The 17,858-nt window shown below is 38.3% G+C and overlaps 1 protein-coding gene across 3 annotated transcripts in view; it reads right to left on the bottom strand.

Moving 5' to 3' along the window:
• Nucleotides 1-17,858, bottom strand: part of PDSS2 (decaprenyl diphosphate synthase subunit 2) — a 245,723-nt gene that overhangs the window by 100,196 nt on the left and 127,669 nt on the right. For all 3 annotated transcript variants that reach the window (XM_036317452.1, XM_036317453.1, XM_036317454.1), the window contains exon 3: nt 1,041-1,239. In XM_036317452.1, coding sequence (XP_036173345.1) covers nt 1,041-1,239 — 199 coding nt within the window. The remainder of the gene's footprint in view (nt 1-1,040; nt 1,240-17,858) is intronic.

Below are 17,858 nucleotides of genomic sequence, written 5' to 3'. Positions count from 1 at the left end.
TGTCTCTCACACAGCTATCGAGTTTCTCTCAGTCACTCCCCCTCCCTTCCACTCTCTCTGAAAATCTATGGAAAAATATCCTCGGGTGAGGATTAACAACAACAACAAGAATACTAAAAATGTTTAAACCCTTTGAATTACTTCTAGGTATTTATCTTAAAGAAATAATCTGGAATGAGAAAAGTTGATGTGGAAAGATGTTTATTGAAGATCTATTTATGATAGTAAAATATTAGAAGCAGTTTAAATGTCCAAAAATGAGGAATCTGATAAATAAATATTACATCTACTAGTAAATAACTGAAAACATTAAAAAGTTTATGAAAAAGTTAATAAGTGAAAATGCCTACATCATAATGTGAAGCGGGGGAAAAATAGGCAGGATTAAAAAAACGCTAATACATGCACATTTTCATCTATATTACTAAAAGCCCACATATATAAAAGTATGAATAAACAAAAATGACAGAGAAAATATACCAAAATATTAACTAACAATGATTATCTCTGTATAGTGAGATTATAGGTAATTTATAACTTCTTTAAATTGAAAAAAAATTTAAATATATTTTTATTGATTTCAAAGAGGAAGGGAGAGGGAGAGATAGATAGAAACATCAACAATGTGAGGGAATCATTGATCAGCTGCCTCCTGACACCCCCTACTGGGGATCGAGCCAGCAACCCAGGCATGTGCCCTTGACTGGAATTGAACCTGGGACCCTTCTGTCTGTAGGCTGACACTCTATCCACTGAGCCAAACCAGCTAGGGCTGAATTGAAATTTTTAACACTATCACATAATTAACAAATAATTTTATTTGTAATCAGAAAAAAATAGAAATTAATTTCCTAGCATTTACCAGTTTTATCTGGTGTTGATACTGCCACCACCACCATCATCATCATCATCACAACTTTACTGAGTATCTACATATGGGGAGCTGGGGCGGCAGGGTGCACAGACCTCTGTGGCTTCTGCAGTCAACCAAGAGGCATCTAAAGGCCATTCAGACACAAGCAAACCCTGCCCAGTTTTACCTTGGTGTTCTGTAGCAGAGCTAGTCCATTGCAGGCATTTGCTAGAAGAAAGTCTCCACTCAAGATAGCAATTTTATTTCCAAAATGCATGTCTTTCAGTGGCCCATCAGAAGATTGCAATTCACTTAAATTTACTATTCCACGATGTACAAGGAGAGCAGTATGGATAAGTTCTGTGATCTCTGCCAAACTTCTTTGACTAAAACATAAAGGTAAGACTTGTCTGAGTGTCAAGAACACTCTTATCACTAATGCCAGACTACAGTTTTCAACAATAAAATATTTACAGATTAGGTTTTTTTTAGGTTGTTTCTTTTTAATGAAGTTTTAAATTGAGATATAAATTACATATAACAGATTCGTTTCAGGTGTACAGCATAATGATTCAACATTTATATATACTGTAAAATGATCACCCCAGTAAGTCTAGCTAACATCCATCACCACACATACTTACATTTTTCTTGTAATGAGAACTTTTAAAATCTACTCTCTTAGCAACTTTTAAATATATAATGCAGCATTATTAACGATAGTCACCATGCTATATAGTACATTACTTATTCCCATGACTTATTTATTTTATAACTGGGAGTTTGTACCTTTTGACCACCTACACCCACTTTACCTACCTCTTCTTTTGCTTTTGATAACCACAAATCTGTTCTCTGTATCTATGAGTTCAGGTTTTTTGTTTCATTCATTTATTTACTTAAATATATTTTTATTGATTTCAGAGAGGAAGGGAGAGGGAGAGATAGAAATATCAATGATGAGAGAGAATCATTGATTGGCTGCCTCCTGCACACCTCCTACTGGGGATTGAGACCACAACCCGGTCATGTGCCCTGAATAGGAATAGAGCTGTCACTCAACCACTGAGCAACACCAGCGGGCTGTTGTTTTGATTTTAGATTCCACATATAAGTGAGAACATACAGCATTTATCTTTCTCTGTATGACTTATTTAACTTAGCATTTTGAAATTTGTTGCTTTTTTGTTTTGAAGGTTTCAAATGCACTCTATTTCTTCAATCATGCCATATTCTAATGGGTACACAGTGCTTTTACATGACATCAATTATGAAGTGGTTTTGAAACCACAATATATCAGCTGGGTGATTACTGATCTCTTCATTCCTTTGGCGTAACTCTGCCAAGAGGGGGCTGGTTCCATTGTATTCCAATCTGTATTGCTGTATATGTCCATATAGTGGCTCCACTAGCTAATACAGCATTACCCTATATACCAGTGGTTCTCAACCTGTGGGTCGCGACCCCTTTGGCCGTGGAACGACCCTTTCACAGGGGTCGCCTAAGACCATCCTGCATATCAGATATTTACATTACGATTCATAACAGTAGCAACATTACAGTTACGAAGTAGCAACGAAAATAATTTTATGGTTGGGTCACAACATGAGGAACTGTATTTAAAGGGCCAGAAGGTTGAGAACCACTGCTATATACCATGGAAATCAGGTACGAATTTCTGGTGGCTGTGCTTTGCTGTTGTTTGCTGAATGCTTTGAACTCAGAGCCAACTTGGTTCGTTTTTGGCTGAAGGAAACACTGTAAAGCTAAAGACAGAAGTGTGGCACCTATAGCTGCTGGTTCGGTACAACTCTGAGTAAGTACCCTTGCAAAAGACTTTCATGAAGGCTCTTCCACTGATTAGTTTGGGATCTATATACAAGCAGATCTTGATACCTACCTTCTCTGTAATATTCCCTACTCTTTACCCAACCAGTTCCCAAGATCCCAAGAGTCACAGGGCTCCCAGAGAAGCTGGCCAGTGGAGGGTGACCCTTCACAGTTGTTTACTTTGTTCTCTAACTTTCCCATATCTGCAATTTTAGGATTTCTAAGAATCCTTACCAGTATCGAACAGAACGCCAATATAAGTGGGACTGTAATCTGTGCCAGACATTAGGCCAAGCACTTTTATGTATTATCTTATTTAATCCTAAGTACAAAAGAAGAATAAATTAATGGTTTAGGTTTAAATCTCATTACATGCCCTCCCCATCCCCTCAAATCACCAAGATGGAGATTTATAGGACTACTGAGAATTAACAAAAATATTTTTTAAAAAGGAACTAACATTTAAAATTATCCTTTAAAAAACAACTACAAGAAAGGAATAAAAATTTATTTTATTAGTACCCTGCAAATGTTTTCTAGTTTGCAAACCCATTCACAATAAAAATCCATATTACTACATATCACAAAAATTGAATGAGATTATGGGCAAGTATAAAACTCAAAAATGGTTAAGCACTGGATAAATCTTTCACATAGTTCAGCTTATAAAATAACCAGGCAAGCAAGAAATTGCAGTTGTTTTGAATTACCCTAAGGATGGAAATCAATTATTGTGAGCTTTTAATAAAGACATCTGTAATCATAAAACAGCATTCATTAAATAGCAATCTTTAAATGCCACATGGTCAAAAACAACAAAAACAATGGTGGCAATGAAATTGAAAAACCCATCATTTGTAGAGTATCCATCATTACAAATAACTTTCATTTATATTATCTACTTGTGATTCTAATGACAGCAGTTCTGGAGAGGTTAAATAATTGGTCGAGGACATTCTGTTTATAAAGGACAAGGCTGGAACTCAGAGTCACCATGTCATAGTGACCAATGGTAATTTAAAATATGTATTTACCTGAGAAATAGTAAAGGGGGGGGGGCAAAGTTACCGTTTTACCAACACTAGTATATGACCACCACAAGTATGTCCAATTTTTATCCTTAAGTTCCAAGCACTACAGAAGACAATTTTGCTAGGAGAAAGTACAGTGTGAGCAAACTTGACTCTTTTGTTCATAATAACTGGGCAAAGTAATCAAATCGTTTCCAAATCATTTGATCAGAACCAAATGAAGGGATTTAGGTTGATCAGGATTATAGATAACAGTTCTAACTCTGCCTATAACACTAGACTGTGGGGAAATTCCTTAAACTCTCAGATCCATAGTCTTACCAATAAAAAGAGGGGAACTGAAGAAACAGTCCCTTCCAGTTCGAAGATTCAGGGATTTCAGGTCTAAAATTTAATATTTAGTTATAAAATTAGAAGATTTGAGGGATTAAAAATATTACCGGGGCTGGCAGTTAATAGTTTAAAAAAAGACCAAATTATTGCTATTATTGGTCTATAGGAAATAGAAATAAAATGATTGGTTATCTTGAAATCTGTCCTGTAATTACTATCTAGTACTGTGCTCTTAACTTCTAGGATTTTGGCATCCAATAAACAACTCAGATCACATTGTGCAAGAGTCTAATTTTGTGTGCAGCAGAGAAGCAGTATGAAAGCTGGGAGTATTTTCTTCTCATTATCTTCTTATTCCTATTTTAACCACCAAAGCAATCTAATAAACTTGCAATGTACTAGATTTTAAAATTTATCTTATATAAAGGTCTTCATGCCATTTTATGCACGTATATTTTATCACTCTTGGGTATTTTTATGCTAACTCTTGATTGGAAAAGAGTCACAAATGAATACCACTTAGGCTAAGTAATCAGAGTAAGTAAGGAAGTAATTACCACATCGCACATAACCCAGAGGATTAATTGATGTTTTCACAAGAATTTTCACCAAATTACTTTCTTTCCATTGTATGTTAAACAACTTCATCTGTTTTGATCCATTTTCTTCCAACATTTCTCCAAAGTTCTTTAGCATTCTAAGCTTTAGAAAGAATGATGGCAGACACTGCTAGTTACCCACTCACCCTTTCCTTCCTCACTACTAACACACCTTTTAATATATTTGGAGTGACAATGTACTCACTTAAAAACATTCGTGTCCCCAAGATCCCCTGAGGCTAGAAGTGATCATGTAGCACAGTCTGGCCAGTGAATGTAGGTAGAAGTTCACTAGGTAAAGTTTCTGAGAAATCTACTGAGTTCCTGGTGTCAGGATTCAGTTGATGTGCACCTTTGGCATTTTGGGCTTACCCCCTCCTGTCGGGAATAGGGCCCAACTGCCTGGAGGCACAGCAGAGACCTAAGGATCCTAGAGAGGGCTCCCAGTGAAGAATAGTGAGCAAGAGGAAAGGAGAAGCCTGGGTCCTTGATGGCTTCAAGTCAGCTTGGGTGTGCCCATCTCTAGACATTTTGTTATCTGAGTTAATTAGACATTGCACTCCTTTAAGCTACTGTTTGTTCGAGTCCTGTTACGGGCAGCCAAGTAAATTCTTGATAGTCATTAAAGTATCACAAAAATGGTGAAGACATTTTATGTTTGTATTGCTGTACTCTGGTTTTATTCACCCAATATAATCTCTTGGAGATAGTTCCACATAGTATTTACAAATAGAGAAGTTCCACATTTTTTACAAATAGAGAATCTTCTTGTTCTATTTAACATTCATCTTTACAGAGGTTCATTGTGTGGATGTGCTGTGCAACTTTTGCTGCTATAGGGTGAATGATAAACCTATATTTGTTTACAGTATTTTTAAGAATCAGCTCATGTGTCACTTCTGTGAAGTCTTCCCTCTCTTTGCCAGATTAACTCCTTCTGTGCTTGAAAGCCTCTGAACATAGCTCATTTATTGTACTATATTGTAATTACTTCTGTAGCCATCTATCTTCCTGCCACTTCTCTCCCTTACTACACTCTAAATTATACTATCCTACTTCTTGGCTGCCTATAATATTTGTTGTGTAAAGAAGCGATTTTCAACTGATGTGCCACAGCACACTAGTGTGTCACAAGAATTTTAAAACATGCAATACCTGACTATTTAGTCAGGGGCACTGACCTCTTTTCCCTTAGATTGTCAAATAAAAAAATGACAACAGCCAACACAATAGTAGTCATCTGATGTGAATGATGGCTACTATTGTACCTATTCTTTTGGTCAGATGGGCAAAAATATATTATTTTGGTGTGCCACAGAATTTTAGTAATTAGTTTATGTGTACCATGAGATAAAAAAAGTTGGAAATCTATAGTATAAAGGTATAAGGGATTGTTATCATTCTTAGTTTCACAAAGAAAAGAGTGAGATAAACTAAAAAGTCAGATTTATAGAAATCAGAGATGGAAGTGACCCCAAAAGTCAATTAACCTCAATTAACTCCTTCCAGGATGAGTGGTAAACTACATAGGAATCAGGTCTGCAGATGAATAGTTTTAATTATTAGAAATTGTTCCTTATATTAACTTGAAATCACTTTAAATGTTTCATGTCTTTAAGCTGGTGTTAAACTAGTAGGAGTGTCAACTGTGTTTCAATACACAGGCAAGGAAGATTAAATACAATGGAGTTGTCTTTTTTATTCTTTATATTCAGCTTTTTTTTTCTTTTCTTCCTCCATTCCTCCTTGTTTTCCTTCTTTTTAGAGGTTTAACAAACTACAAAAAAGTACAGAGAATAACATAACAAAAACATAATATTCCACTTACAAATAAATGTTTATACTTTGTCATTTTAAACAGTTTTAAAAGATGTATTCTTTAAAAAAACCCTTTATAATTTGGGTATTTTAAAACATTCCAAAGTGAAAATATAGCATAAAATACCTCTGTGGATCATAATCTTGTTTCAGCTACACCTTTCACTATCCTTCCAGATTAGTTTGAAGCAAATGTCAGATATCATGCTATTTCATCAGCAAATATTTCAGATATCCAATCTTTTAAAATGCCTAACTGGTTTATGGCTTTCACTATCTAAATTAATTACTTTGAGCCAATGAATTACTGTATTCTGAACATTTTATACAAAATAATTTTGCAAGCTTAACAACTCAATCAACTGATTAATAAAAAAAATAATGTAAAACTCACAACAGCTGTCTGAGGTAAGCATTATTATCTCTACTGCACAGAAGGGAGCTGGGCTGGCCAACTAACTTGCTCAAGTTCACACAGCTAGTAAGCTATAAAGCTGGATTCAAGCCCAGAGATCTCCATTTTTTAAAGCCCAGGCTCTTTGCATACCAACAGAAAACTAATAAGAATCCCAAACACAAAATGCACAAAATTCAGGGTGTCTCTGAAAGCATTAAAATGGTAGATAGGAGTCATTTAAAGAAAAGATTTTTTAAATGATTTTTTAGAGAGAGAAAGGAAGGGGGAGGGGGGAGAGAGAGAGAGAGAGAGAGAGAAACACCAATGTGAGAGGGAAACATCGATCAGCAGCCTCCTGCACACCCCCTTCCAGGGATCAAGCTGCAACCTGGGCAGGTGCCCTGGGAATTGAACCTAGAACACTTTGGTGCATGGGACAACACTCAACAACTGAATCACATGGGCCAGGGTGGTAAGAGTTATTTTTAAAAAATATATATTTTTATTGATTACAGAGTGGAAGGGAGAGGGAGAGAGATAGAATGATGAGAGAGAATCATTGATGGCTGCCTACTGCATGCCCCACACTGGGGATCGAGCCCGCAACCCAGGCACGTGCCCTGACAGGGAATCGAACCATGATCTCCTGGCTCATAGGTTGATACTCAACCACTGAGCCACACCATCTAGGCAAGAGACATTTTTAAAACATAATTTTATTTGAATCTTTAAAGATTTTTGAAATTGTAAAACTGATTTTTATGTTCATGTAGAAAGGATAAATTTGAAAATTACAAGGAAAATTCTGGAAAATAAAAGGACTAACATTCTAGATTTTAAAACTTATTATGAAGCTACTGCAATTTTAAAAACTATTGTACTATCACAAGAACAAACTAATAGATTAGTGGAATAAAATCCAGAAAGAGATCTAAATATATATGGAAAATAAATTACTTATGGTAAAGGTAACATTTCAAATTGTTAAGGAAAAGACAGATTATTCTTACAAAAGATGTTGGGGCAACTGGCTATCAATTAAGGAAAATAATAATAAAATTTGACCCCTACCTTACTCCACAGAAAAAAATATTTTTTGGAATAAAGATCTAAATGTGAAAAAAACAAAAGTCCAAATTTAAGTCAAAAGGTAAAAAAGAAAACAAAGCAATACAATACTAAAACCCTATTTGAAACGACAGCTCTGTGGCTCATCTTGACGAATATAAAATACCGTTATTTTTAAAAAAATTTAGGAAAATACTCTTATGACCTTGGGGTGAGGAAGCCTTGCAAAATAAAATAGAAAGTCAGGAAGCTATATAAAAAGAATAAATTCGAGTAGTTACAATATACAAAAATGTTTATATAAACTATAAAAAAGATCAAAGCAAATACAGACTTGAAAAGTATTTGAAACACATACAATAAGCAGAAGATTATATTAAAAATGTGTGGAGCTTGTCCAAATTGGATAAGAAATTGATAAGAAAAAAATAAACAGCCCAAAAGCAAAATGGGAAATAATATGAAGAGGTAATTCTAGAAATAATGGCCAAAACCCACATAAAATGATGCTCAACCTCACAAATAATTTGGAAAAATAGTATAATAATAATAATGAGATAATATTTTTAGTCCATTAGCTTTACAAAAATGGAAAAGATCAGAAATGAGGCAAGCAGGAAGTTGAAAAAACCATTAAGCCCATCACTTAGCTCCCCGCTGAAAACCCTCTAGTGGCTCCCCATCTCACTCAGGGTAAAAGCCAAAGTCTCTACAATGGACTCCAAGGTCAAGTGCAATCTGACCAGCTCCTCTACCCCTTACCTCTCTGACTTCATTTGCTACTCTCTTCCCTCTCGGATCACTCTTCTCTAGCTACATTAGCTTCTGTGGTAGCTAAGGAACATGCCAAGCCTGCTCTTGCCTCAGAGCCCGTGCCCTTTCCCCTATCTGGCCTCATCTTCCCTACATACCTGCAAGGCTTAGTCCTTGCTTCCTTCAGATCCCTTCAAAGTTCACTTGCTCAGTGAGCCCTTCTCTGACTACTCCATTTACAACTGCAACCCTCCCATCCTTGCCAGCACTCCCAGTCCCTGCTTCCTGCTTTTTCCATCCACAGTACTTATTGCCACTAGCTGTTTTGTGTTTTATTTTTCTCTTCACAACCCCATAGAAGAAAGCTCCACAAGGACAAAGAATGAGGGGGAGGGGAAGAAGCCGATAAGAGCAAAAGAGTTTTTAGGATATACTTCAAAAATACCAACATTAAAAAATACCAAGGCATATGAATAAGAATAAAAAGGAAAAGAATATGCTCTTAATGCCAGGTAAAAGAATCTTATATGGTGATAAACTTTAACTAATTATGTGTTAAATATTAAGTTTTTATAAGTAGGCCAGATCCAACATTCTAAGAAATTCATTCAATTCATTACAATAATTACAGAAACATAACAATTTTCCTGTTTTGCCATTTATTCATGTTGATAACCGAAGTGAAAATGGAACTTTGAATTTGGGGTTTGCCATGATCACAGCATTCAAAACTAATCTTGTTTCATTCCTGTATTTGGAAATGAGAATTCTGATTTTAAAAACAGGTGAGTGAAACCAAAAATCTCAACCATTAAAAGCAAAATGCCAAAGCTGTAGGCTGTAGTAATGGTGACCCCCAAACAGAGATGGAGTCACAGGTCCCGGGGCTGAAAAGAATGACCAGGCCTTACTTCCAGCTCTGACCATATGCACTAGGCCAGTGGTTGGCAAACTGTAGCTCGCAAGCCACATGTGGCTCTTTGGCCCCTTGAGTGTGGCTCTTCCACAAAATACCATGTGCGGGCGCGCACGTACAGTGCGATTGAAACTTCGTGGCCCATGCGCAGAAGTCGGTATTTTTGTGGAAGAGCCACACTCAAGGGGCCAAAGAGCCACATGTGGCTCGCGAGCCGCAGTTTGCCGACCACTGCACTAGGCAATCATCGAAAGTGCTGCGGGCTCTGTGTCTTTTTTTTAGGAAAGCTGATCTGAAATTCTAAGTTCAAAGAGATCAGATACTTGGCTCTATGTTAGAGTTTTGCCATGCTATGAAAACACAAGATCTGGAAGTGAAGGGAAAAAAAAGACAAAAATTCTTAAGAAGTGATTCAGTAAAAAACTAAAAAAAATAATAATAAAATAATTTCTCCCATATTTAGTACTGTAATTTGGTACTGGTAGTTTTGTAGAAATAGAATTTTAAAATGACTTAATACAAAGACTTATCTCTCTTGATTTATTTCCAAAAATTAAAGCTCAGTATTTTTTATATTTTTAAAATAAAATTATATATTTAAGGTATATAAAATGCAGTTTTGATGAACGCATAGTGAAATGATTACTATAGTAAAGATAATTAACATATTTATCTCCTCACATAGTTACTATTGTGTTTTTTTTGTTTTTTTAAAAGAAAGCTCAGTATTGATATATTCTATAATTAGTTTCCTCCATACCTGCTGACAAAGAGGTGAGCTACCTTCATGTTGGTAGTCAACCTTGAGAAAGCAGAGGATGTTTGGACTCAGCAAGAAGTCACCATAATTCTTATCAGAAATTAGCCAACCAAATAAAATTTGTAATTCATGTTCTTTTTACACATGAACATAAAGTTCTGCTTAGTGATCAACTAATATACCCATGAAACTAATAAAGCATTACCAAGCCAGGTAACTTACTGTAGTAAAAATATTTTCAGAAACATTATTTTGAATAACTAGACACAAACTTGATGATGTCAACACATAATGATCCTGCAGGGTAACTAGGTCCTGGTTATGATGAGGGAGGATAACTAACTAGTAGCGTCTGGTTTCTGGAAACAGTTTAAGCTGGCCTGTTTTCTGCCAGAGAAAAAAAGGGAAAGCCCAGCTGGCATTGTTATCTAGGTCTCTAAAATTACTTTTTGGTTTGGGTATCACAAAAGGGGTTAAATATACTTGAGACTACCCAAAAGCCTAACAAGATATCTGGGTGCTGCGGCTGTCACTGTCAGGGCAGCCCTTGGAGGGAATGCCCGTATCAATTCGGTTTATCAGATGGACAGCTGATCAACATTAAGCAGACTTGCTCTGGGCAGACTGAGCTGAGCTTCCTGACATGAATTCCAATGAGAGCCCTCTGCACTCCACCACCGAGCTCTGCCATTTTTTACTGTTGCTGCTCCCTGGACATATGGGAATCCCTAGCAATGAGCACATAAAGCTGCCTCTAACTCAAGTGACGGCTCATTTCCCCCGCTGAAGGCAGACATTAATATCCTGAGGAGATCAGACCTTCCTCTCTGACCCCCATCTACCGAAGCAAAACGACTGTCCTATTTCTTTATTTAATAAGCTTTTAATGAAGAAAACCAAAACCCCCTCTCTGACTGCAACACAGTTCCACATGAAAAGGTTATACAAATACATCCGATTCCGTGTCAAAGTTTCCCAAAATATCTGTCCCCCTCCCCACTGGAGAGTAGTCTGTTACTCGCCCTCCCATAGTGCTCATTCTTTCTGCTGCAGTACAGGAGTTCAGCTCTCCCCTCTGATAATTAGGAGCCATCTCCACGTAATGGCAGGTGGAGAATTAAAGAAATGGTTCCAAAGAGCGTGCTGGTGTTTCCATTTTCATTACGTACCTTTTTCTTCGAAGGTTCATCATTTAGCTATGAAAACTGCTTCAGGCACAACCAGACTGTGAGAAATGACAGCCCAGTGACAACCCAGAGAGTCCACTAGAAAATGCTTCTGAGCTATGTTAGACTATGAGAAAGCTAAAAATGTTTGGTGAATTGGAGTTGGCATACATACTTTGGTTTTAGGAGGGATAAAAGGAAGGATGCATGATGGCAAATGAAGAAGACAAGCAGATTTGTACCTGTGAATCTTGAAGGTGGCTTAAAATGAGAGCAATCTGAAACATTCCTGAAGCTGAGTGCTGGGCCTATGCCTACTGCCAGGCTCTGTAAGTTCTGAATTGGCTTCATAAGATCTGAGTTTTCTCTCCTTGAGAAAGCAAGTAGGGGTTAGGCGAAAACTGAAGGCTGTATGTTAAATAGGGCACAGGAAGCACTGCAGGAGAGAAACGTAATTCTGCAAAGACCTCTCCAACTAATCCCAGGAGGCATCAATGCACTGGAAAGAGAACCTTGGCAGGCTTCATTTAGACCATGTTTAAGGCTGGGAAGGGAAGGGAAGCATAACAGGGAAAAGATGTCTCCTAAGGAAAAAAGTGCCAGGGCATAAGCTATACAGTGATATGTTTGTTTGTTTTTAATTAAATCTTTATTGTTCAGATTATTACCTTTGTTCCTCTTTTTTCCCCCCATAACTCCCCTACTCCCAGTTCCCGCCCCACCCTCCGCCCTCACTCCCCACCCACTGTCCTCATCCATAGGTGCACGATTTTTGTCCAGTCTCTTCCCGCATCTCCCACACCCCATTCACCCCCAAGAATAGTCAGTCCATTCCCTTTCTATGTCCCTGATTCTATTATAATCACCAGTTCATTCTGTACATCAGATTATTTATTCACTTGATTCTAAGATTCACTTGTTGATAGATGCATGTTTGTTGTTCATAATTTGTATCTTTACCTTTTTCTTCTTCTTCCTCTTCTTAAAGGATACCTTTTAGCATTTCATATAATACTGGTTTGGTGGTGATGAACTCCTTTAGCTTTTCCTTATCTGTGAAGCTCTTTATCTGACCTTCAATTCTGAATGATAGCTTTGCTGGATAAAGTAATCTTGGTTGTAGGTTCTTGCTATTCATCACTTTGAATATTTCTTGCCACTCCCTTCTAGCCTTCGAAGTTTCTGTTGAGAAATCAGCTGACAGTCGTATGGGTATTCCCTTGTAGGTAACTAGGTTTCTTTCTCTTGCTGCTTTTAAGATTCTCTCTTTGTCTTTTGCTCTTGGCATTTTAATTATGATGTGTCTTGGTGTGGTCCTCTCTGGATTCCTTTTGTTTGGGGTTCTCTGCGCTTCTTGGACCTGTAAGTCTATTTCTTTTACCAGGTAGGGGAAGTTTTCTGTCATTATTTCTTCAAATAGTTTTTCAATATCTTGCTCTCTCTCATCTTCTGGCACCCCTATAATTCTGATGTTCGTACGCTTGAAGCTGTCCCAGAGGCTCCTTACACTATCTTCGTATTTTCGGATTCTTTTTTCATTTTGCTTTTCCGGTTGGATGTTTTTTGCTTCTTCGCATTTCAAATCTTTGCCTTGATTCTTGCGCTCCTCTGGTCTGCTGTTGGGAGACTGTATAATATTCTTTATTTCAGTCAGTGTATACTTAATTTCTAGTTGGTTCTTTATCACAACATTGAGGGTCTCATTAGATTTCTTGAGGATCTCACTACATTTATCAGCAGTTTCTAGAAAATTATTGAAAGACCTTAAAAGTGCAGTTTTTAGCTCTATACCCTCCATTTCTGTCATGTTTCTTTGTCTCCGCATTTTTTATGCTTTCTTGGTGCACCCCCTTGTGGTCTTTGTGCGCAGTCTTGTTGTAGTTAAGCCTTGATTGTTGTCGGCAATACTGGGGGTGATTTGACCTCCAGGCTAACTGGCTATGAGAGTCAGCTCTGTCTGCAGTGGGAGAACTTCTGTGCTGGATCTCTAGTGCGGTGCTAATCTAGCATTTGCCTAAGGCTATCCGGCAAATGGCTCTGTGCAGGGCTTGGGTGGGGCGGGTCCCCGGGGATCTACAGGGCAGGCGGAGCGAGCAGTTATGGCTGCTCTCAGTTCCGACCCCAGGGGCTCTGCCTCTCAGAGTCCCAGCAACCGCTGCAAACCTCGGAGAGAAAGCTGCCTTCGAGTTCCGACCGAAGCCAGACAGTCCCGCTTCTCCCGTTTGAGTCTGGGTCCCTAGAGACTCGCCCAGATCTGGAGCTCAGAGTCTGAAACTCCCTCCCGATTGAAAACAACAACCACGCCCTCAGCCCCCAGCCCGCTCCGCTAGCACTCCGCACCTTAGTATTTCACTTCAGCACTGCGCCTCCTCTGAGTCGGTATGCTATTTTCTTTCCTCCTAGTTGTAGAACTTCCACTCAGCCAGCCTTCCTGTGGTTCTGGATGATGTCCGTTCCATCTTTTAGTTGTATTTTTGAAGTGGTTGTTCAAGGCAGCAAACTCCGGAGTTAACCTATGCCGCCATCTTGGTTTCTCTCGTGGTATGTTTTATATGAGACTAGAGGCCCCTCAGCCCGGCCTGCACCCTCTTGCAGTCCAGGAGCCCTCAGGGGATGTCCGACTGGCAGGGAGCAGGCCTAAGCCGCAGTCTGGCCTCCCTCTGTGGAAGGCAACTGGACAGGCCAATCAGGGGGCGGCACTGGCTGGCCCCACCCCCTGCTGCCACCATCGGTGGCTTCCCTCTGCAGGAGGTGACCAGGCGGGCTGAACAGGGGACAGCGTTGGCCAGCCAGTGGCCGTCCCTGTCCCACCCCCCTCCTTCTCCCCCTGTCATTGCCCTTCCATCACTGCTGGTTGCTGCCGCATCCCCCCCATCACCGTCCCCTCCCTCTGCCTGCTGATACGTGCCTTGGCTGGCCTGGCATCACCTGTCTGCCACCCCGCCCCCCGCCAACCGGTTGTTCCACTGTTCAGTCAATTTGCATATTACGCTTTTATTATAGAGGATTGCTTATACTTCTATCTAGTAAACCTACGTAACTAGAAACATGAGAACAAATCCTAAATGTTCCTCCAAGTATTTCACCAGGTCTTTTTATGTGTAAAAGTAGAGTGGTTCCCCACCATGTTTAAATCATCTATACTAATAATCTATACTAATAAAAGGGTAATATGCTAATTAAACTGGATGTCTTCTGGACGTCATTCCGGACGTCCTTCCTGACAAAGCCGGGAGCATGGCCGGCCTGCAAACCGCCCGTGGCCCCTTGCCCAGGCCGGCCCCGCCCCCAGTGGGGACCCCCACCCTGATCGGGGGCGGAGCCTGCCTGCAAACCTACGGCCCCTCGCCCCAGCCAGTCCCCTTCAGGGCAGGCCAGCTGGACCCCACCCGTGCACGAGGCCCCTATCCTATATAATAAAAGAGTAATATGCAAATTGACTCTAATGGCAGAATGACCGCTGGACCAGTTACTATGATGCACAATGACCACCTCTTTGTCCCTTTCCTCAGGTGGCAGGCTCAGATTGCCTGATGGCCACCTGCAGTGGGGCGGGGCCGGAGAGCAGGTGGGAACAGCTGACCTCTTGGTCCCTTTCCCCAGCCATCAGGCACCAATCACCCAATGGCAAACAGGGAACCAGGGGTGGGTGGCGGGGGGTGGGGGTAAGGGTGGGGGGCGCGGGGCTGGTTGCAGGCAGCTGGGGAAGATGGCCCTGATCACAGGCCAGGCCTAGGGACCATACCCATGCACGAATTTTGTGCGCCGGGCCTCTAGTAGACTATAAAAGCCATGAGTAGGTACTCAATGTACAGGTTAATGTACAATTCAGGAGCTACATCCAGATATTACAATTTTTTAAAAAATATAATATCTCATTTAATCTTTATTACATTTAGTTATTAACCCTGTTTTATAGGTGATGCAATGGATTTCCACAGGGGATAATGTTAGGGAGCCTTTTCAGGAAATATTATCCAGGAGAAGGCAAGACAATCTGAACATTAAATGGAAGGAAGATCTAAAATCAAGCAACATTTCCAAATACCTCTGTAAACAATCAGATTCTACAAAATACATTTGTTACTATGCATGAAATTATTTCAAACTACAGACATGGTTATAAAAATTCTTAATAGCACCCCTGAAAGCTATTTCTTTAAAAAAAGCTTTATTGAGATATAATTTACATATCATAAAATTCAGCCATTTTAAGTGTACATCTCAATGATTTTTAATATTTATAGAGTTGTGCAACTATCAGTGCAATCTAATTTTAGAACATCTCCCTAAAAAGTAAACCTTATGTTCATTTAGAGTCCTTCTTTATTTAGGCTGTCTTGATTTTCCTTTTAATCTTCAAGTATTTGGAATCTTTAATAAAATTACTATAAACAGTAACAATATAAAATGGAAATGCTAACGTACTTTTACTGAAAAAAAATTACAATCTGTGGCAAACTGTAAAATTTCCACATAATATATATGTTCTTGAAAGCCAAATATAAATGACAGATTAGGTGTCTGGAAGTAATGCTTGTTTTAAAAAAAACTGACTGTAAAGTATCTCAAAGGACAGATGCAGATCTATATATAACATTCAAGCAAATCACTCTGAAAGGCAAATATATAATTTATTTATTCACCAAAAAAATAAACCTTGTTACTTTATACCCCAGGCAACTGTTAAGTTTCACATTTCTTTAGTATGTTTTTTGTTTACAACTACAGAAACAACAGAAATATTCAAAAGGCTGCCACAGCTTTGGGAGAAAAGGAGTAATACATACATCAGAGTAATGAAAAAGTCTGTGAATCACAATTTAAATTCTATTAAAAGCTATCTTCATTCATTCTTTCAAATTGCATCACTTTATTTAATTCCAATATGGACTTAATGTGTGTTCACTGAGATGAAAATCCATGACTACTGATTTCAAGTGAAACGAGTGTGCCATCCAACTTTCTTTTTCATAGAAAAGTGGCACAGAAAGATGAAAAGGTGAGATTAAAAGTCACCTTTAAGAAAGCATCACAACTCTTAAAAGGTCTACTTAGAAAAACAAGTCATGTGAGTCAGATGAGAGCATACACTTACTGTAAAAAAATCAAAACAATATATAAGTATACACAGCTAAGCCACTCAGATGGTGGACATTAACCACATGTAGCTATTAAGCACTTGAACTGTTGCTGGTCTGAAACCAGATGTGCTATAAGAGTTAAAGACTTAGTATAAAATTTTTTAAAATATCTCAATAATAAGTGCTTTACACTAGTGACATTGAAATGATAATACAGGGTGTCCCCCAAAAATGTATACGTGCTTTAACAGCTCAATTGATATTTCTTTATTTTCAGATTCAACGCATTGGAATAGATAATTACTTACAGTGTGTATACATTTTTGGGGATCACCTGCATTTTAGATATATTAATTCAAATAAAATATATTAACATTAATTTCACTAGCTGGTTTCCTTTTACATTTTTAGCAAATTAAAATTATATTACTATGGGGACCCGCCAGGTTTACCATCTCTCCATCCTATCTTCTTCCCTAGAAGTCTTTCTTTTACATTTTAGCATATTTTCTTTCAGAATTATATGTTTTTAACAAGTTTATAAAAATATAACAAATTCAATGCATTTATAAATACAGAGCAAATACTATGCACTTTTCCATAAAAATGAGTTCATACTATATATACTGCACTGTTCATACTATAAATATTACACAATATTAGTTTAGTCACTTAATGTAGTTTGAAGAATTTTCTTGTCACTACATATGGGACTACCTAATTCTTTTTAATGATGGATGTTTATCCACAGTATGGATGTACCATAATGTTCTACAGACCCCATTAATAAAGATTTAGGTTACTTCCTATTTTCTATTATTATACACAATGCTGCAATGAACATATATCTATGTGCATATGTGGGAGTATTTCTGTAGAATAAACCCCTAGAAGTGAAATTACAGGGTCGAAGAACAAGTCACTTAAAACTGTGTTAGATATTGCTAAATGGGCTACTCTACTTTCAAAACAAGAAGATAAATGATCTGGGTTGTGACCATCTATAATTTCTCCATGAGTCTGATATGATAAGAACATATGCTTCATATCAAGGATTTTTTAGTGAAGAAAAAAAAAAAAGAAAAGAGAATTCTAACCTATGCCCTGAAGTCAGCCTAGTCTTAGCTAATTGATGGCTGTGGTGGGCACCCTCAAGGTGATTGCCCTGATAACGATTCCCTTTTCCCTAGCACTGCTGCTTCCCTAACCTCACTGAGATCGTAAGGTGGGTGGCAGCTGCTATATCTGT

The sequence above is a fragment of the Myotis myotis genome, unplaced genomic scaffold (genome assembly GCF_014108235.1).
Source record: "Myotis myotis isolate mMyoMyo1 unplaced genomic scaffold, mMyoMyo1.p scaffold_m19_p_7, whole genome shotgun sequence".
NCBI lineage: Eukaryota > Metazoa > Chordata > Mammalia > Chiroptera > Vespertilionidae > Myotis > Myotis myotis.
The sequence above is the reverse complement of the archived record's forward strand: the minus strand, read 5'-3'. Positions and strand labels throughout refer to the sequence as shown.